The sequence below is a fragment of the Aulonocara stuartgranti genome (assembly GCF_965226115.1).
Source record: "Aulonocara stuartgranti genome assembly, chromosome: 9".
Lineage (NCBI taxonomy): Eukaryota > Metazoa > Chordata > Actinopteri > Cichliformes > Cichlidae > Aulonocara > Aulonocara stuartgranti.
In genome coordinates this window covers 31,677,363-31,699,142 of record NC_138960.1, presented here as the reverse complement: position 1 = coordinate 31,699,142, position 21,780 = coordinate 31,677,363, and the positions used below count along the sequence as shown (strand labels likewise).

Genomic DNA, 21,780 nt, shown 5'->3' with positions numbered 1-21,780 from the left:
CCTTTGATTTTTCTGAAAATCAACAGTGCCACTTATAATCCTGTGTGTCTTATGTATGAATTCTGGTTGTGTTTACTGACCTGGAAACGATTTTATGTAGTACACGGCGCTCGAAAAGGTTTTAGTATGACTTTTCTAAGCTACGAATCCGCACCGCTTGATGGATTGTTGGAGCATTACGGCTATCGTAGGCAGGAGCCTCGCGGGGTGATAAAAACTGTGCTTCAACATAATATTACCGTATTGTGTGTGTATAACCTCCTTTTAAGTTTTGTGGATATTCTACATGGTTATGCTGAAGATATGTTGGCCATTTTCCACTGGAAATGCCTTTTGGTTAAACTGTCAGCAAGGAATTAGCATTTGCACTGTTAATTTTTATATAACTGTAATGCACATAAAAACAGCTGCTTGTTTATGTGAAAATACATTGATGGGGTTTTTTGCACTAATAAAGTTGTAAAGTATTTTGTCTCGTGTCAATGATATCGTCAGTCACCTGGATTTTGGACTACCTCACTGACCGATCACAGTATGTGAGAACTCAGGGCTGTGTGTCGGAGAGGGTCGTCTGCAGTACGGGGGCCCCACAGGGAACCGTTCTGGCTCCGTTCCTCTTCACCATCTACACTGCAGACTTCTCCCACAACTCCACCCAGTGCTTCCTGCAGAAGTTCTCTGACGACTCTGCAATAGTCGGCCTCATCACTGATGGGGACGACAAGGAGTACAGTACAAAAGTGCATCACCCCATCACTAGGAGTCCCAGGCTTCTACCTTTCTACCTTTAAAACCCGCCTTCCAGCCAAATGAAGCTTTAGCTTCAGCCAAGTGGAAGCTAAATTGGCTAGTCATTCATATGTAAATTAGGTTGTTACCTGGGAATTCTGGAGGGAGGGGAGTGGGGGTATGTGATTGAGGGGGTGGGGGAGCTGCTAAAAGCTGTGAACTTCCTTTTGTGTTCGCTTTGATGCATTCTCAATCATCCAGGGAAATAAATCTCCAAAAGTCACCAACTTGGAGTGTTTCAGTTTGCCATCTTAGGGAGAAATCAACACACATGGGTGTATGTCCTTTGTTGCTGCGATTTATTGATAAAAACAGTACCAAAAACCAACCATTTGTACACATATTTACAAATAATAATAAAAAGTGAGTGAGTACATTTCAACATTTTCAACATTATACCAGTGGTCTGATTGATGCCACAATGGATTGCCCTGAAGAATTCTGTGGTGTACGGACCTCCTCTCCAAGGAAAGAAAATGCAGAGAAGACTCACCACTCAGCAGGCCTTGGAAATGATCCTGAGGGAAGTCGACCCTTGTGACTCGGATGGAGAAGACCTAGAAGTTCAGCCGGATTCGGACTCAGAGCTGTCTGATCAGTCTTCCGGTTAGTTTCATTTCATGTTATTTCCTAATACATTTCAAACAAGTAAGTGGATGTAGTTAGTAAGTAAGATATTTCAGACATTATTCTGATACAGAGGAGGAGGAGATCATGCAACACCTACGCTTTGATGACAAGTCCACCCGCAGTGATCGAGCAAAGACTGATAAGTTCGCTGCAATTTCCAGTGTGTGGGGATCATTTGTCACCAACAGCATCACGTGCTGCAACCCTGGTCTACATATCACTGTTGATGAACAGCTTTTCCCATCAAAGACTCAGTGCTGTTTCCTGCAGTATATTGCAAGTAAACCTGACAAGTTTGGGATCAAGTTTTGGGTGGCTTGCGACCTAAAATCCAAGTACATTTGCAATGTCTTCCCATATCTTGGCAAGGACCCCAATCGTCCCACTGGGGAGAGACTTTCTGAAAATGTAGTAATGAGGCTGATGGAACTATTCCTAGACAAGGGCAGAAATGTTACCACGCACAATTTCTTCACATCGCTTTCACTTGCGCAAAAACTTCTTAGACGGAAAACCACCATCCTCGGCACAGTCAACAAGATTCGCAGGGAAATTCCTCAATCCACTAGACAGACAGATCGCAATGAATTCACCACTCAGGTATGTTGCAGGTCTTTTGTGGTTCTATGTTTATGTGTTTCATTGTGTGTAAAAGGGCTATGGAAATAACAATTTATCTTATTTCTTAGGTGTTTTCAACCTCTGCTGCCACGCTGACGGCGTATGCGGCCAAACGGAAGAAGACAGTCTATATTCTTAGCAGCATGCACAGAGTGGTTCAGACTGATAACACTACCAAAAGGAAGCCAAACACTGTCACCCTTTACAACAAAACAAAGTGTGGCGTGGATGTGATGGACCAGATGGTTCGGGAGTACACTGTCCGCAGAGGAACACGGCGCTGGCCAGTTGCCGTGTTTTATAACATGATTGACATGGCAGCACTGAATGCACATGTGCTGTATCAAGCATGCACCGGGACGAAGGAAAGACGGGTGGACTTCCTGGTGGAGCTTGCAAGAGAGTTGGCTCACTCTCATGTAGCTGAGAAGAAGGCAAGAAAAGAACAGTTGCTTTGGACACAACCCTCCACACCTAGCCCTGGAAAAACTATCTCTATCTCTACTTTTAAGATTAGGCTTAAAACTTTCCTTTTTGCTAAAGCATATAGTTAGGGCTGGACCTGGTGACCCTGAATCCTCCCTTAGTTTATGCTGCAATAGATGTAGGCTGCCGGGGGATTCCCATGATGCATTGAGTGTTTCCTTTCCAGTCACCTTTCTCACTCACTAGTCAAAGTCAAAGTCAAAGTCAACTTTATTTGTCGATTCTGCCACATGTACAGGACATACAGAGAATAGAAATTGCGTTACTCTCAATCCCTAGATAAATAGCAAATGAACATTTAAATATATTTAAATATAAAAGTGATTAAAAATGCAAGTAAAATAATTAAAAAGTAAAAATTTAAATAAATACAATTTTACATATAACAAGAAAGCTATATAATATACAATATAATGGGTAAGTGACATTGAGTGTAAACCAGGCAGAGTAGTGCAAATAGGCAAATAGTGCAAATGGAGATTTAGTAGTGTACGGTAAGAGAAAGTGTAACAACAAAGTCTTATGAGGTAATGGCAGTCCAATGCTCCACAAAGTGACTGGTAACTGGTGCAGGCCAGTGAGTGAGTCAGAGAGTGTGTGTGTTTGTGTGTGTGTGACAGAGTTCAGTGAGACCGTGGAGGAGAGAGGGGAGAGGGGGCAGAATCGGGAGGGAGTTAAGCTTCCTGACAGCCTGATGGATGAAGCTGTCCTTCAGCCTGCTGGTCCTGGCCTGGAGACTCCGCAGTCTCCTCCCCGACGGCAGCAGCTTGAAGAAGCTTTGCATTGGGTGCGTGGGATCAGCCGCTATGCAAAGGGCTTTTTTAGTGAGACGGGTGCTGTAAATGTCCTGGAGGGAGGGGAGAGAGACACCAATGATCCTCTCTGCAGCTCTCACTATGCGTTGGAGGGTTCTATGACAGGACGCATTGCAGGCTCCAAACCACACAGTGATGCAGCTCGACAGGATGCTCTCGATGGTGCCTCTGTAGAAAGTGTACATGATGGGGGCTGGTGCTCCTGCTCTTCTTAGTTTGCGGAGAAAGAAGAGACGCTGCTGTGATTTCTTGGCCAGTGCTGTGGTGTTGTACGTCCAGGAGAGATCCTCTGTGATGTGCACACCCAAGAACTTGGTGCTGCTCACTCTCTCCACAGACGCTCCGTCAATGGTCAGAGGAGCATGTTGGGTGTGCATTCTCCTGAAGTCCACAACAATCTCCTTCGTCTTCTCCACATTCAGAGAGAGATTGTTGTCAGCACACCACGTGGCCAGGCGTCTCACCTCACTTCTGTAGTCGGTCTCATCCCTGTTGCTAATGAGACCCACCACCGTTGTGTCGTCCGCAAACTTGATGAAGAGGTTGGAGCTGTATGATGGAGTGCAGTCATGGGTCAGCAGAGTGAAGAGGAGGGGGCTCAGCACACATCCCTGCGGGGCCCCCGTGTTTAAAATGATGGTGCTGGATGTATTACTGCCAACCTGTACTGCTTGAGGTCTTCCGGTGAGGAAATCCAACAGCCAGTTGCACAGTGAGGTGTTGAGCCCCAGCTGGACCAGTTTTTGAATGAGCTGTTGGGGGATTATGGTGTTGAATGCTGAACTGAAATCTATGAACAGCATTCGAACATATGAGTCATTTTTGTCCAGGTGTGTGAGTGCCGAGTGGAGTGCAGTGGAGATGGCATCATCGGTTGAGCGGTTGGGCCGATACGCAAACTGGAAGGGATCCAGGGAGGGGGGCAGGACAGTCTTGATGTGTTGCATGACTAGTCGTTCGAAGCACTTCATCAGGATGGGAGTAAGTGCAACAGGACGGTAGTCATTAAAGCAGGAGGGAGATGACTTTTTTGGAACCGGAATGATTGTGGTGGCTTTAAAACATGTGGGGACGACAGCCTGGATGAGTGATATGTTGAAGATGTCTGTGAAGACATCAGTGAGTTCCACTGCACAGTCTCTCAGTACACGACCAGGAATGTTGTCAGGACCCGGAGCTTTACGTGCATTGATCCTGCTGAGGGATCTCCTCACGCTGTCCGGTGACAGAGTCATCACCTGGTCACCAGGAGGGGGTGGGGTCTTCTGTGCAGTGGTGCTGTTTTGGACTTCAAAGCGAGCAAAGAAAGTGTTCAGCTCGTTCAGCAGGGGGATAGTGCTATCACAGGTCTGTGGTGGGGGCTTGTAATCTGTGATGGTCTGAATGCCCCGCCACAGGCTCCGTGAGTCTCTGCTGTCTTTGAAGTGATGAGATATTTTCCTGGAGTACTGTCTCTTAGCCTCTCTGATGCCACGGGAAAGGTTGGCCCTAGCTGTCCTCAGGCTTGCCTCGTCTCCAACTCTGAAGGCAACATTCCGAGCTTTCAGCAGCCTGTAGACCTCTCCTGTCCTCTCCACTATGTATTAACAGACCTCTCTGCATTGAATCATATCTGTTATTAACCTCTGTCTCTCTTCCACAGCATGTCTTTATCCTGTCTTCCTTCTCTCACCCCAACCGGTCGCAGCAGATGGCCCCGCCCCTCCCTGAGCCTGGTTCTGCCGGAGGTTTCTTCCTGTTAAAAGGGAGTTTTTCCTTCCCACTGTCGCCAAAGTGCTTGCTCATAGGGGGTCATATGATTGTTGGGTTTTTCTCTGTATCTATGAAGCGCCTTGAGGCGACTTTTGTTGTGATTTGGCGCTATATAAATAAAATTGAATTGAATTGAAAAAGAGCCATGTGTCAGGTCAAACACAAATGCAAGAACAATCATGCCACTGTGCGATGTGTTCACTGCTACAGATACACATGTGGTAAATGCAGACTACAGATACCATGGCAGTGCCAGAATTGTGAGTGATTGCTGAAAATGTTGAAATGTACTCACTCACTTTTTATTATTATTTGTAAATATGTGTACAAATGGTTGGTTTTTGGTACTGTTTTTATCAATAAATCGCAGCAACAAAGGAAATACACCCATGTGTGTTGATTTCTCCCTAAGATGGCAAACTGAAACACTCCAAGTTGGTGACTTTTGGAGATTTATTTCCCTGGATGATTGAGAATGCATCAAAGTGAACACAAAAGGAAGTTCACAGCTTTTAGCAGCTCCCCCACCCCCTCATTCACACACCCCCACTCCCCTCCCTCCAGAATTCCCAGGTAACAACCTAATTTACATATGAATGACTAGCCTAGCTTCCACTTGGCTGAAGCTAAAGCCTAGCTAAAAGCCATTTGGCTGGTAGGAGGGTTTTAAAGGTAGAAAAGCCAACTGGCTGCTCTCTGGGGCCCTAGTGAAGGGCCCACTCCTGAAGACCTTCTATGACTCTATGGTCGCCTCAGCCATCTTTTACAGTGTGGTCTGCTGGGGCGGCAGCATCTCTGCTGGGGACAGGAAGAGACTGAACAGGTTGATCAGAAGGGCCAGCTCTGTTCTAGGATGCCCTCTGGACCCAGTGGAGGTGGTGAGTGACAGGAGAATGGTGGCTAAGCTGTCATCCCTGTTGGACAACATCTCCCACCCAATGCAGGAGACTCTGACGGCACTGAGGAGCTCCTTCAGTGGCTGCGGCACCTACGATGTGGGACGGAGAGATTTCGCAGGTCTTTCCTCCCCACTGCTGTCAGACTCCACAACAAAGACTTCAACTGACTAAGCACACACATCCACACATGTGCAATACTCTTTCTGGCATCGTTGTATTATACTCAATTGTAAATAGTATTTGTATTCTATTTTATTCAATTGCATGTAGTATTTCATTCTATTCTATTGTGTACAGTATCTCATGGATATATTATTCCAGTGTTTTTTCTTAAAATTTTCTATGCAACTTTGCACTGTCTACTGCTGTAACAAAACAAATTTCCTACGCTCGGGACTAATAAAGGTTATCTTATTTTATGCAACCAAGACTATATATCTCCCGTACTGGCATCCTTACACTGGCTGCGAGTTAGGTTTTGAATTCATTTTAAGATTTTATTATGTGTTTTTAAGGCGTTGCATAGGTTAGGACCCTCAAACCTTTCTGATCTTTTAAATTTGTTCACTCCTGTAAGATCACTGAAGTCTGTGGATCAGATGCTCTTAGCTGTCCCAAGGTCCAGATTAAACACAGAGGATAAGAAAGGTCTGGCCTCTCTTATCTGGAAACAAAATTAACAAAATTGATTGAAAAACCTGTTGCAAAAATTCCTTTTTATTTTGTTTTGTGAAGCTACAAACTGATGAACTAGATTACTGGTAGAATGATGTATAAATTAAACATGATTTGCCGTCTTATGCATATTGTATTGATGTATCATGACCAGTGATGTGCAATACCACTGATTTCCTTTCTGATCCAATACCAAGTAAAATTCAGGGTGGTATCGACGATACTGAACCAATACCTAGTAGAAAAACGTATATTTTTTTTATTGTATCTCAAATTTTAGCGTCATCATGATTACAGGACATCAGACTACTTGTTCTTATCACATAATAAAGCTGAATTCATCATGGCTCCTTTAAGTTCAGTAATTACTATGTCCTCTGCCTCATGTAATTAGGAGCTGGTGTGTAGGAGCCATTTTTCTTATTTCCCTGTCTTTAACACTACTAGAAGGTTGTATTTCATTTTATGTACTGGTTATGGCAGAGGTAGGTACGGGGTTATTTAAGGTCAAGGGTAATTCTGTCCAGGTGTTGCTGATGAGAAGGGGAAAACCATTTCCTACTGTGCTTAGTCCAGTTACTTGTCTGTGTTTAAATGGATGTTGCAAAGGAAATAAAAGTCCCCTTAGGCCCCCTCCTTGATTCAGTCTTTCCCTTTTGACGTAAATGGTCTCCTTGACTCTGGTCTCAAACCGGCGTTCCTCCCTGTCCAGGATGTGTACTTGTGTTCCTGGAGGACAGGCGGGTCCATGGACCAGTCCACAGCTGGACACCGTACTTGGGTTCAACTTCCAGTGAAACTGAGGCCACAGCTCAGGACAATAGAAGATTGAAAAATGCTGCCTGGTCTAATGGGTCTCAATCTCTGCAACGTTCAGCTTTCAGAATTTGTCTTAAACAGCATAAAAGCATGGATCCATCCCACCTTGCATCAGGAAAACATTGATGAACTTTGAGCAAATGAAACCACAACTTTAAAAAATGAATTCACAAAATTAATTGTTTCGACATCTTAAACACAAAATCATAAGTTTTAATACCTACAGCAAGTTTAAGGAAAAATAAATTTTTTTTAAAGATCTTTCAACCTTTTTTCTCAAATATAAAACAGCTGATGACACTGACATGCATCTTACTATGATGGGAGTGATTTCAGCCCTGAGTGATCACGCTGATGTTTGCACAGAGCAGACAATGAAGTGAATGTTTTGGCACATTGGTAACAGTGAAAGAGTTTATTAGTAACGTGGGATCGTTTGTGGTCGGAGTATGAACTGAGATTCCTGAAGCTCTTGTCACACTGGTCACAGCTGTAGTTTCCTTCCATGTGTGTACGTTCATGCTTGTTTTGATTACCTGATTGTGAGAAGCTTTTGTCACAGTGTCTGCACTTGTATGGTTTCTCTCCTGTGTGGACTCGTTTGTGTCTTTTAAGGTCGACTGCAGTAATGAAAGATGACCCACACTGATCACAGAGGTGCTTTTTTGTCCCACTGTGAATCCGTTCATGTTGTTTTAATCCACTTAATGTGGGGAAGCTTCTCCCACATTCTTTGCAGTATTTCAGTTCCTCTCCAGTGTGTCTACGTTGATGTGTTTTTAGGGTGTATTGGTGACTGAAAGTTTTTCCACAAAGGTCACAACGAAAGTCTTTCCCACCACCACAGTGATGACAGGGTTGAGAACTGGATCCATCTGTGTCGCTCTGCTTCTAAACAAAGACACAAAGACGGTGTAAGTCAGTCCTTCAACACTTTTATCCTGAACGTCGCCTGAAATAAAGAGCAAATAAAAAACAAACAAAATCATAACTGAAATGAAAATCTGAATAATCACTCAGAGCTGCTTTTTCATGCAGTAGAATTGCCGAAACATCAGAATCAGTGAGCTGCAAACTTTCAGCCCCGACTGTGTCCGTGCTGTCAGGTGAGAAAGGCGACAACTCACTGATTCTAATCCGCAGGTCTGCGGTTTGTGCATAATCCGTGTACCTCCTCTAGTTTACTGTTTGAGCTGTTTGGTGGTTGTCAAAATTTTGTGAGGTTTCACCTGAGATTCGGGCGTTTTGGGAAAAATAAAATTATATTAAAAAACTCAATTCAGGATTTTAATGAATTGATGTCACGTTATCCAAGCCAGACTCGATTTTAATCGGTAAATCGATTATCAAAACCCACCCCTAGCTGAGACAGTTTAACCCTTTAAGACTTACCATAGAACCAAGTCCGCCAGAGCTTATATTATATTTTTACATGCTGTGGAGCCATTTTTGGGAGCATTTCAAGTTGCTATACATCAATACAACCATTATAGCCCAGATTTTAATAATATGTATTCATTAAGTGCATAGTAATTACATAAATTGCAAAAAAGTGCAATAAACTACAAAAAAATTGAAAATCGTTTTTGATTTTTTTAACATATATTTGTAGTTAGAGAAATTTAAGAGGCTTATCCCTCAAAACTGTAAATACAAAAAAGTTGCACAAAATAGTTTCCCACCACAGGAAATTTATTTTGAGTGTCTTCATAGTTTTATTTTTGAAATACACCAATTTTTATACACTGCAGGAAAAACGAAAATAAATATTATACTGCAAATTTGCAAAAAAGCAGCATATGCATCAAAATAAACTATTTCCAGCAGTGCAATATGAGTCCTAAGCATCCCAGAAACGACACAGAAAGTCATAAAGTCAAAGATAACTTTTAAAAAAAGCAGTATAGGCCCTGAGGCCCTGATCGCAAAAAAGACTACATTTCCGCGAAAATGATGTCACTTCCGGTTTCGGCCAGGTAATGGCGGAAATGCAAAAGTTCGCGCTGACGTCTATTCCAACGTAGGAAGTGTTTTGAACAGCTGATCGGACCGGCAAAGCGTGTTTCTGGAATATTATGTTTTTGTTCCTGCAAGCGCTTTTTATGCAGTTTTTGCAAAGCTTTATGTGGAAGGAAACCGTGACCTAGGACAAGCTGATGGCATCAGATGTAAGTACAACTCCTCCGGTTTCATATGCAAAAAAATTTTTTGCGCTAGCTTACGTGGTTGCAGTGCTACCGGGATTTAAAAATAGTTACGCATAACAGAGCGTTCCCGCTCCGATCGGCTCTAAAGGGTTAATGAGCAGAGTTCTTCCAAACAGTCAGGCTAAAATGACAAGATAAAAATATAATATAAAAACATACCTCACAGTAACTGCACTTGGAGAGTCTCTTTCTGGTGTGGATCTGTTGGTGTCGTCTCAGGTGATATGGAGTTTTAAAAGTCTTCTCACACAGGTCACATTTATAAGGTCTCTCCTCAGTGTGGGTAAACATGTGTTGTTGTAACTGCGTGTTGGTTATAAACTGTTTGCCACACTGTTCACAGCAGTACACATCATGTCTGGTGTGAATGCATAGGTGTGTATTTCTGCTCTCAATCCGGCTGAAAGTTTTCCCACAGATGTCACAGCTGTATGCCTTAATTCCAGAGTGGGTAACTAGATGACTCTGTAAGTGGCTACTGTGAGTAAAAGCTCTGCCACACTGATCACAGCTGTACGCTTTAACTCCACTGTGGATGAGTTGGTGTGCTTTTAGGGAAAGCTTCCAGGAAAAAGACTTTCCACACAAGTCACAGGTGAACGGTCTCTCTCCAGTGTGGATGACCTGATGATATTTTAGTGACTCCTTCAGAGTAAACTTCTTCCCACACTTGTCACAGCTGTATGTTTTCTCTCCCTTTCTTCTGTGAGGTTTGTCGGCCTCCTGAGAGCGCTGACTTCTCGCTCCATGTTGGTCCTGCAGTGACAGAGATACAAACAGAGGCAGTGAGTGAAATGCAGTCGTGGAACAAACTCAACCTTCAAACTCCCTCCATTAACACTAGTTTTAAACCTGAAGGTGGAGTGTGGCACCAAACACATTAAAGGTCTCTTATCCCCACCTGCTGGTAGTTCTAACACATTACATCCAACCTGCTGTTAAAAATAATTCATGACTGTTCAAACACTCTAAAATATTTTTCCTTTTTTTCCTTACTTTTACTCCCCACAGAAAAAAAAGACTTTCTACTCATTACATTTTCAAAACAGACTTTTTACTTTTGGTTTGAGGAATTTGAGGGGAGTTATTTCATCACTAAGGGCATCAAACATCAAACCGATTTGAGCCTGAAAAGTAACACATGAAAGACAATCCTGATCGTGTACTAATCACCAGGGTATGAAACATAAAAAGAGATGAAAGAGGCAAAACTGTGAGTCATAGTCAGGAGTTAAAGTGAGACGTTGTTCTTCTTTCTTTTTTGCATAGCACCTGAACAAACAGGTAATTTCAAATGCAGCGTTTCTATCAACAAACATCAGCAAACACACAAACTGTTTGTGTGCAGTTTGTCTCACAGTGTGTTGCTGGCTAAAGGTCCAGCTGCTGTACATCACAGGGAGAGAAAAGAAAGAGAGCTAACTTCACTCAGAGATGGAGAAAGATAAGACACACAGGACAGGAGAGGAAGAAGAGAGGTTAGATTTAAAGGGAAGGACTGCTCAGTGGGATTTGATCAACTGGAGATTAAAGCTTACATGCAAGTCCTCATGTGTTGAAATCAGATATTGGGTCTGTACATGTGACATTGTGTTTTTCCAGATAGTGAAAGATGCTGCAAAACAATCTGAGGCAGATTAACTGTGTTATTTAAAGACTGCATGAAGATCCTCTGCAGGTTAGTGCAGGATAAACAGGTTAGTTTGCTGAACTGTGATGGATTTAAAGTAAAGAACAGTGTGTGACTGGTGCACAGTGACTGTGGTGCTCATGTCACAGTTAGATTACATCAAGTGTAGCAGAGATTCATTTAAACTGAAGCTCATGATGCTGACATTCATTCACTGAGTTCCACCTTCATACCAACAGTATAGTGTCTAATATAAAGACAGTGTACTGTCAGTGTAGAGGATGGAAATCAGCCAGGACAGCTCATGAAACATCTGCTGACATCTGGTTGAATTCAGTTGTGTACATCCACAGAGAGCAGCAGCCTGTACTTTAACAGGGCTCTAGAGTGTGACCAATTTGGTCGCAAATGCGACCAAATTTTTCAGTGGTGCGACTAAAAAAAAAAAAAATTTGGTTGCACCTGTGCGACCAACTGTTCGGGTAACAAAAATAAAATAAAAATCTCTGCAACCTTCCCTGTGGTCAACAACAGACACATTATGCCCCTATCGTGGACTAAACCAATCAGAGATAGTAAGGGGCGGGACCTCTCTGATTGGCCATGGTCCAGTTGAAAGTGCAGGTGGAAGTGGGAGGTGAGTAGCTTGAATAAAGCGATATCAATTCATTAAATCCTGAATCGACTTTTAAATATAACTGTGTTTTGCCAGAAACACCAGATTCTCAGATTAAAGCTCACAAAACAATTTCAACAACAACCAAACAGCAAATGAGAGCAGGTACACGGATTCCACACAAAGACGTAAACACAGAGCGGACCGACGCATCAGAATCAGCTTTGTCTTTCTCGGCTTTCTCACCCGACGACCCGTAGACGGACACGCTGTCAGAGCTCTGTGTTTACGTCTTTTGCGCCGATTCTGAGCTGCAGGTTTTGTCTCTCTCCAACCAAAATTCACCGAGCCAGCAGCAAAAGAAGCAGCAAACTGCGCTTCACATTTGATCAATGTCGTCATGAATTTTGCTGTTTTGCTTCCACGACTAGGGATGGGTATTGATAAGATTTTAACGATTCCGATTCCATTTTCGATTCTGTTTAACGATTCGATTCCTTATCGATTCTTTTTTTTTAAAAAGGAGAACACTAAAGTCGATTAGCTTAGAACTGTGTTTTATATCTTCTCTTTGAACAAGATAGAAATTTAGGAGTAACATGGCCTTACAAACCCAACAGTGAGATCTTAAGAGATCCACAGCCTACGGCTCTTCAATGGGGTGTCACAGGGTCCCCAGGAAAAAAAATGTATATGTAAAATAATAAAATAAATATTCTCCTGTAGCAATAACAAAGTTTAACATAAATTATTCTGTAGCAATTACACAAGAATATCCAGTAATGTCCTGCCTACAATTAAACACATTCACTTACCAAAGTGAAATCGGGGGCATCTGCTGTGGCAAATGGGTGCAAGCCTTTGACCACAAACTTAGTCACTGCTCGGTGACATTCGTCTATCCTGGCCTGAAAGGAGACGCTACCGGTAGACTGCAGCGAGAACTGCCAGCATCTGAGCCAGACTCTGTCTCTCTCATAATGGTTATCTAGATGCACAGTAATAGCAGGTTTTGTAATAAGGTAAATCGCGCTAACATAATATGCAATGCTAATTGATTAGTTACCTGCAGTATTAACGGGAGAGGACGTGGAAACGCTACCGCTGCTGCTGGGTTGAGCTTCGCTAGTCCGGAGCGGATCAAAAACACGACATTCGTTGAACGCAATCGCGTGTTTTTTGAGCAAATGCTTTTGCATGTTCGTAGTGTTTCCTCCCTTTGATGAAATCTCTACTTTGCAAGTATTGCACGTTGCCCTGTTGTCATCCTTTCTCATAAAGTGTAACCAAACTTTTGAGCGTTTGTGCCGCTCAGGCGCCGTGTTTCCTACTGGGTAAAAGACGCTACTCAACGTGATGACGTCATTCGGGGCGACTGGAATCGATAAGGGAATCGTTTATAAAAGTGGCGAACGATTCCAAGGAATTGAAACAGTGGGAACCGGTTCTCAACAAGAACCGGTTTTCGATACCCATCCCTATCCACGACTATTAAAATCACACTTCATGCACAGCTCTCTCTCTCTCTGTACTTCAAGAACAGTTTCCCGTCTCCAATCTCTGTTTTCTGTATTATTCATTCGTTTATTACCCAGCAGTCTACCGTTGTTTACAGCGCTGTCTTTTTCTTTTTTTTCACTTAAATGACCTCGGACAAGAAAGCCTATTTTTCTGTTGTTCAATACTGAAGTAATTTAAACTTTATAGGCAGAATATTGCAGAATGTTTTTAAGGTTATCTGCTATAAAAAGCCAGACCAGAAAAATCTCCTTCATGTTTTTCTGTGTTTTATTCTCAGTTACTTTGACACAAAGGCATCTGCTGTGATGTTCACAATTCTGATGAAGTCTCACATGTATCAGTACTGATAAATGATCAGAATTATAATATTTCTGACTGTCTGAGGCTAAGTTGAACCGAATCGGGACTTTGAAAACCGGAATCGAATGGATTATAGAAATCAGTGATGATACCCAGCCATAGTGAGCAGCCTAGGCACGACAGAAGTGGATGTAGCTGTAATAGGAAAAGAAGTATTGATAACTTTTCTGTTAAGTTAAGGCCTGATCCTTCTGAAATTCATAGCCAGTGCTCTGACACGGTGTCATCAATCTTTGAAAGCTGAAAAAGCACAGTGTATCCAGAAAAACACATTATATTATGTCAATTATTATATAATTTGTGTGCGCCTAACTTTTGTGCCGGTACGCCTAACTTTTTAAAGTTAGGCGTACCGGTACGCCCATGGCAAAAAGTTAGTCTAGAGCCTGTACTTTAAGAAAATCTACTGGAGCTCTCAACAGAAATTATTGTGAGCTGTGATTCTTTTCCCCACGCTGAGCCACTACAGCTGATTTTAGGGTTCCCACCTGCTCAATCCCACTTTAACCTCTTCCCTGCTCATGTTCCTGTTTAGAGGCAAAGTCACGCTCTACAGTGTAGGCAACAGAAAATACACATATGTTTTATTTTCCTTCATTTTCTACTTAACTGATTCAAACAGAGAACCTTTATTAGAAATAAATAGTTCTTATTTCATTTACTAATCTTATTTTATTATTACATTAATAAAGCACAAGGTTCAGTTAACTTTGGATAAAAACATGTGGTTAAAATGTTCTTCAAGGAGCAATTTTACTTTTTTACTCTGATTACATTTCAGAGCCTGTACTTTTTCACTGTTACTTAAGTAAAGAAGGTGAATGAATACTTTTACTGAAGTATTTATAACACTAATATCTGTACTTCTACTTAAGTATAGAGTAAATGTACTTTTGCCTCCTCTGATCATTTCTATAATATTATTTATATCAGTGATGGCCAAATGAAGCTTTCTGAAACACTGAAGCTTGTATTGAAAAAGGTTCATTACTCGAAGCTTTTCAACAGTCCTCTTTGGTGACATCTGCTGGCCAAAAATATGAAGAGCAGCTTGAATCTACAAATGATAATATAGAGTTTCATTATAATTGCCCACTCTACAGAGCTCAGCTGACAGCTTCTGTCTGATATCGAGCTGCTGTTATGGTGCTTTGAACGTGTATTTTTGGGGATGATGAAAAAAATGTTTTGTCTATTTGATTATTAATAATTTTGATGAATAAACCTTCCTGATTTTAACATGTGCTGTGGTCTCTAAAAAACAACATAATATACAACACAGTCATATAACAGGTTGGGAGGATGAGAGTTTTAGACGTGACTGATTATTTGGTGAAACTGTGATATTTTCCTCACCTCCTGTGTTGAGCTCATTGTTTCCTCTGTAGTGACTCAGCTGAGTCCAGATGGCTGAAAATGTTCCTCTGCTGCTCCGTCAGACTCTTCTCCTCCTGCTGATCAGCTGGGACACAAAACAGATCTTTGTTAGGCTCCACACTGCACTGAAGAGTCAAAGTGTCTCATATGTTCATCTGACAACACAAAGTACAAATTTCACTCTGATTGCTTGTAGAAATCTTGTGAGACGTGTTGTGCTGCAAAGTGAGGAAACTCTCTCACTCACTTATACTTCAGGAGGAACTTTGTGACATTGGCTCTAATATTCTAAGCAGCCCTTTACTATGACAGGGCCAGAAAGTCCTATTTGAAGGTTTGGGAGAAGGACCATGTTAAAGGTGGATTGGGGTTTATACACTTTGTTATGATACAGGTAAGGCTGTAAGAGCCTGAGAAGGTGTCCTGAATGAACCTCTAAAACCAGTTTTCAGCTAACGACTCTGCTTCAGTCTGGAAAACAGCAACTACAAGTTTAAAGACTCCATCAACAATTCACACCCAGCAACAGCCTGAACAGCTCCTCCTGTGGTTTCCACAAACAGGGACAGACCTGTTACTCCCCCACCCCACACTTTCAACTCCTTCAGCCCCCCAGTCCCACCACCTCCACCATTCCCCAAACTTTGATTCTGTTCATCTTGACGTAGCTTTTGCAGTAGGAAAAACGTTTCGGCCCTCATCCAAGTGACTTCTTCAGTCTCAGTTGACTGCAGCTTTCCCCAATCTTCAACAGTGCATTTGCATAATGACTGAAACGAGCACCACTGAAGGAACAATGGGCTGGGAGGTCAGTTATTGAGCATTAATATGCAAATTCTCATGATCATTGATCAACAACCACTGATCAAATGCTGTGATTGCAGCGACTCCCCAACTCTCTGAATGGTACTCATGGCCACTGATCAGCGGTCTTTGATTAATGAGCTTTGATCAGTGGTTTCAGTGCTTTCCTTCCTGCTTTGACTGCAGCTGTGTTTGACACAGGAAGACATTATTACATTCTTCACACTCTCCTGCACATTAACCACCACAATATATTTTATTCTCTGTGCTTTCAAATATGAACACTGTTTACTTTCATCTCTGTTTCATTAGTTTTTGTTAACATCTTCCTGTGCATCACTTTACAGCAGCCAGACTCATTAAAATGAGACTTTGTAGGAGTTCATTTCCTCTCATGTGTTCATCCACAGCAGCTGGACAATAAAGTTTATTGTGACCCTGATACTGCAGCAGATCGCTCTCATCCATTTCCTGTTATCACTTCAAATAGAAACGAGGCTGTAGAGGTTTGGTGCAGGCAGAAAAACAGCTGCAGGGACAATGAAAAGACTTTTCTGCTCCAACTTCTCCCAGCATGCTGAGCTAATGGTTAGTTGGTGTTTTTCTCCAAACACTCTCTCACTCTTCTCTCAACGTGTTCACAATAAACTGTGAACAGACACCGAGGAGAGCAGCAGAAGACCTCATTCAGGAGCTAAACTCAACATGAACTGAACTCACAGTAAAGTTAGCTCGGTGCTTACCTTTAGATGAGCCCACAAACCGAGAGAAACTCCGCGATGAAGCTGCAACTCTTTCCAAACACAGGAAACAGATCAGGGAGCAGAGACCCACGTGGTTCACGCTGATCTCAGCTACGATCCAGGAGACAAGGGTGGGCAGATCGATGCAGATATCGATCCAAACGCTGGTTTAGTTTGTTTTATCATCCAAATTCACTCTTTTACTCGCTTAGGAAGAAACGGTAGCTCCGTCTGAGTTATCACTACCCGATCCGTACCGGAAACCCGATCGGTAGTGATGGGACGTTCTGTATCGAGGCTTCGGAGCGTGTGTCGAGTAATGGAGGGGGCGTTTCCGTGATGCGCGTATCGAGGCTTGCTTCATTTATGGGAGGAGCTGAAAATGATGACGTCCGAAGCCTCGCTGCCCGGCTGTACCACGTGACTGGTTCATGAAGTGGTTCGAACTTTGCCGCGAGATATGACAGCGATATAAACCCCTCAGACTTCAATCAAAATGTGGGTGTTTGATGGAGAGTTGCGGTTAGTGAGAGTTTGGAGACAGTTTGGAGGTTTATGAGAGTGAGGAGAGAAAGTCAGGAGAGAATGGAGCCAGCTAAGAAGAGGAGGATGTCCTCCCCTGTGTGGGAACATTTTGATCTTATTCCTCCCAACAAGGTATGTAAATTTCTACAGAAGACGTATTGTCATGATACTGATGGTGCAATACAATTTATGTTAAGCTGTCTTTACTTTTGTACAAGGTGAAGTGTTTGCTATGTGCCAGGGAGCTGGGATATAACAACAACACCTCATCCATGCTTAGGCACTACAGAGCTTTGCATGAGAATAAGGGGAACACCGATTGTGGAGCAAGACCAGGTGAGCCATCAAATGCAATGATAATATAGGATGCAGTAATGTTACTAAATGATATAACAATATTATACAACTGTTATAAGTTACGTATGTGATATTTATATATGTGCTTTATCTTTATTGTCTTTCCTCAGGAGAACAATCTCAAATAGATGAAGACCTGGTTAGCATGGTGATTGAGGACTCCCAGCCATTTAGCATTGTGGAGGACAAAGGATTTAAAAGATTTGTTAAATCATTAAATCCCAGCTATGTTCTCCCCACTAAAAAGGCCATAAAAGCAGTGAAAATTTAGTTTTTACAGAATAAAATGTGAACAGGCAGTGTGTAGCTGTCCATACCTCAACATTACAAAAGCACAACTACTGTCCACACCCCAACCACACCTCACCTCACAGTAAATGATCGTTTCCATTTCAAGCATTTCCAAATAATCATTTCCCATACTGCCACTATAAATATACACAGTATACTGCATCACTACAATATACATGTTTTACACACTCCTTTTGTTGTTGACATTTACAGGCTGTGTGCAAAATGCCACACTCTTCAAATTCATGCCAGCTATTATTTTTACGTCCAGTAGGTGTCCTACTAGAGCAAATGAAGCTTCATGAAGCTTCGCGTTGGGGTGAACCAATTGGATGAAAAGCTTCAGTGCTTCATGGGGCTTCATCTGCCCATCACTACCGATCGGTACCCCGCATGCGCGAAAGGTGTCTACTTCCGGTCGAAGCGTTTTACGATAGTTACGGGTCAGAGTATCTTTTTTTTAAAACTTTATTTAACAAACAATGAGTATACAACATACGAACAGATGAAGTATACAAAACAACAGAACATGAACACACAAAGCCAGGGGTAAAAGACGAAGGTAACAATTATAAGAATACACGCAAAAATTCACATACATATATTGTTTTGAGAGCCTTTTTGTTGGTGGAGTCTGATATTGATTGTATGTACAGTTCCACATCCTTAAAATAATGACAGAAATATGGTGTTTTGTTAGTAAACTTACATTTATGGATAAAGAATTTCGCTAAAGGTATTAACAAATTTATCATAAAAAAAACATTTATCATACTTCTTGGGGAACTTAAAGAAACAGAATAAAACATTTTCCCATCGTAAAGAAAACTCCCTTAAAATATGGACAATAACAAAGCTGCTAAATTCCTTCCAGAATCTCTGTGTAAAAGAACAGTACCAAAAAAGATGTGTCACAGTTTCTGGATGATCCCCACAGAAGTACAATTAGTATTTATGTCCCTTTTAAATTTTACCATGTAGTGACTGGCTGGATAACATTTATGTAGAATTTTAAATGAGACTTCTTTCACCTTATTTACAATCAAATATTTATGGGGGACCATCCAGACTGTCTTCCACTTGATATCTGGAACAAATCGGTTCCAATAAGATATTATATATGGGAGAGAGACGATATCTTCTTGGAATAAACTACGTATTCTCTTATTGCTGTTACCAAGTTCCTGTGAAAAGCAGATTTTTCCTATTGGTGACTCAGCTGGATCAGGGAGAGTGACTGAGGTAGAGATCGAGCTGTCAGTGTTTTTATATAACATTAAAGTCCCTGAGGGTATGGCACCAAGCACCATTGAGAATTCCTGAACACTGATTGGAAAATTATATAGTGCAAGAAAGTCGTCGTATGTAAGTAGTTGTCCCTCTTTACTAACCAGCTGAGCCACCAATAGGATCCCATTTTGGATCCAAGTTTCCAGGAAAAGTGATTTATTTTTCTATAAAATATCTCTGTTGTTCCAGATGAGGTATTTGTGAGGTGAGAAGTTGTGTTTATAAATGAGGGTCCACGCTAAGAGGACCTGCTTATGGAAGGATGAAAGCTTTACAGGGAGTTTCTCAACATTGTAATTACAATTTAAAATAAAATTAAAGCCACCAAAACGAGAGAAAATATGATATGGTATAAAGTTCCAGATAGAGATAGGGTTTTTAAGAAAATGTTTAGCCCAGTTAATTTTGAAAGTGTTATTTAAAGTAGAAAAGTCTAAGACGTTAAGCCCACCTGATTCGTACGTATTCATCACAACAGTTTTTCTAATATAGTGCGTACGGTTTTTCCATATAAAATTAAAGAGCATACGGTCAATATCTTTACTAATTTTCTTATCCAGATGTAAGGAGAGAGCAGCATATGTTAATCGGGATATCCCTTCAGCTTTAGTAAGTAACACTCTACCTTTCAAAGACAAGTCCCTTTGCAGCCACTGGTTGAACCTTTTTAGGGTTAATTGGAGTGAAGTTTGACGAGCATCTTGATTTTTGGTCTTTGGATATTAACAGTCCCAAGTATGTGACTTCTTGTTTAACAGAGATATTACAGATAGTATTTGCAGGACAGTCTTTAATTGCTAGTAACTCACACTTTTTAAGATTTAGGCATAAACCAGAGGCCTCAGAGAAATCACTAATCACAGTAAGAGCTGGAGGGATTTGGTTTGCATTCTTCAAGAAGAGTGTGGTGTCATCGGCTAACTGGCTGATGACGAGCTCCTTATCAGCTATGGTGATTCCTTGTACAACACTGTTTGAAATATTAGTTGCAAGAATTTGTGTACAAAGTAAAAATAAATATGGTGAAATAGGACATCCTTGGCGAATACCACGTTTCAGGTCAAATCTCGGGGTGGAGCCGTTAATCATTTTAATAGAACTATTGCCATTTGTGTATAAGGTTTTGACAGCTTTACAGAAAAACTTGCCGAAGCCAAATTTTTCCAAAGAGTGGAAAATAAATTGATGTTCAATTGTATCAAAAGCCTTATAAAAATCCAGGAAGAGAATGAAGCTATTGTCAGGTACCAAATCAGAGTAATCAAGTAAATCCAAAACCAGTCTAATGTTATTAGAAATGTGTCTGTTTCTCATAAAGCCTGATTGTGTCTCATCAATAATTGTGTCCAAAAACTCTTTAATTCTGTTAGCAAGTATTAAAGCCATAACCTTATTAACCTTGTCATTATTAAGCAGGGAGATGGGTCTCCAATTATCAATAAAGAGTAAGTCTTTGTTTGGTTTTGGAATAAGTGTTATGAGACCCTGAGTAAGAGAAGGAGGGACGATGTTATTCTCTATACTTTCTGTAAAAACCTGCAGTAAAAATGGAGCCAGGAGATTAGAAAATGATTTATAAAACTCTGCAGTCAAACCATCTGTGCCGGGAGATTTATTGGCCTTAAGTGCAGAAATGGAATTACAAACTTCCTCCACAGTCAGAGGGCTGTCACAATAACTTCTATCTTCCACAACAATAGATTTTAGGTTTTTAATATTATTGAAAAATCCTGTTGAGACAGCCTCATTATATTTTGAGTCGTATAGTTTAGTATAGAATTTGGCACAGAAATGTGAAATTTCTCTAGGATTGTCAGAGACAATGCCATTAATATTTAGTTGATGAATAGAGTTTGTTTTTGATCTGTATTTTTCAAGTCTGAAAAAGTAAGCAGAATTTTGTTCGCCCTCCTCCAGCCACCTCTTCCTGGATCTTATGAAAGCACCCTCAGCCTTGCGTCGATATAAACCGTCCAGTTTATTTTGAAGTTCTAGTAAACTTAATTTATCTTCCTCTGAGATTTCTTCTGGGGACTTCTAGTAATAAGAGGCAATTCTGCTTATTACTTCTTGTTCTTCAGCTTTCCTTAATTTAGCAATTTGACTCCCATATCTTCTCAAGAATTTGCATGCTTCAAATTTAAAAAGTTCCCAATTGGTACAAAAGGACTTCTCTCTGTTAGCTTTGTTCCAATAATAAACAATTACTTTATTAATCTGCATGTTAACTATTTTATCTTTTAGTAAAGAATTATTTAGCTTCCAGTAAGAGAATTTATGAGGTATAGTATCCAGTGTAAACATTTGGACGTTAATGTGAATTGGTCTATGATCAGTGAGGGGGGTGGCAAGTATATTAACAGTAATATTATCTTTATCAATACAGTCAGAAACAAGCCAAAAGTCAACACGTGATTGCCTGGATCCTGTCTTATTGCTCCAAGTAAAGAGTCTATCATCTGGAAATTTTTCTCTCCAAATATCCACAAGATTAAAGTTTGCACTGTATGAAGACTGCTGCCCTGGAGGCCACCTATCAACCGTATTGTCTAAAGCAATGTTAAAGTCTCCAC

The 21,780-nt window shown here is 41.2% G+C and overlaps 2 protein-coding genes across 2 annotated transcripts; one reads left to right on the top strand and one right to left on the bottom strand.

Annotated features, from left to right (window-relative positions):
- Positions 1-1,205: 1,205 nt before the first annotated feature.
- LOC309714615 (piggyBac transposable element-derived protein 4-like) lies at positions 1,206-2,594 on the top strand (the record flags this gene model as incomplete). The annotated part of the gene is made up of 2 exons (XM_082547160.1): positions 1,206-2,019; positions 2,109-2,594. Exons 1-2 carry the CDS (start codon positions 1,504-1,506, stop codon positions 2,592-2,594), a joined length of 1,002 nt encoding a protein of 333 aa, XP_082403286.1. The 5' UTR covers positions 1,206-1,503.
- Positions 2,595-7,678: 5,084 nt separating this feature from the next.
- LOC309713805 (uncharacterized protein) lies at positions 7,679-17,401 on the bottom strand. The gene is made up of 4 exons (XM_082545669.1): positions 16,745-17,401; positions 15,177-15,282; positions 9,853-10,449; positions 7,679-8,377 (listed from the first exon to the last, which is right to left on the bottom strand). The coding sequence occupies exons 2-4, from the start codon at positions 15,192-15,194 to the stop codon at positions 7,802-7,804; spliced, it is 1,191 nt and encodes a 396-aa protein (XP_082401795.1). The 5' UTR covers positions 15,195-15,282; positions 16,745-17,401; the 3' UTR covers positions 7,679-7,801.
- Positions 17,402-21,780: the final 4,379 nt, after the last annotated feature.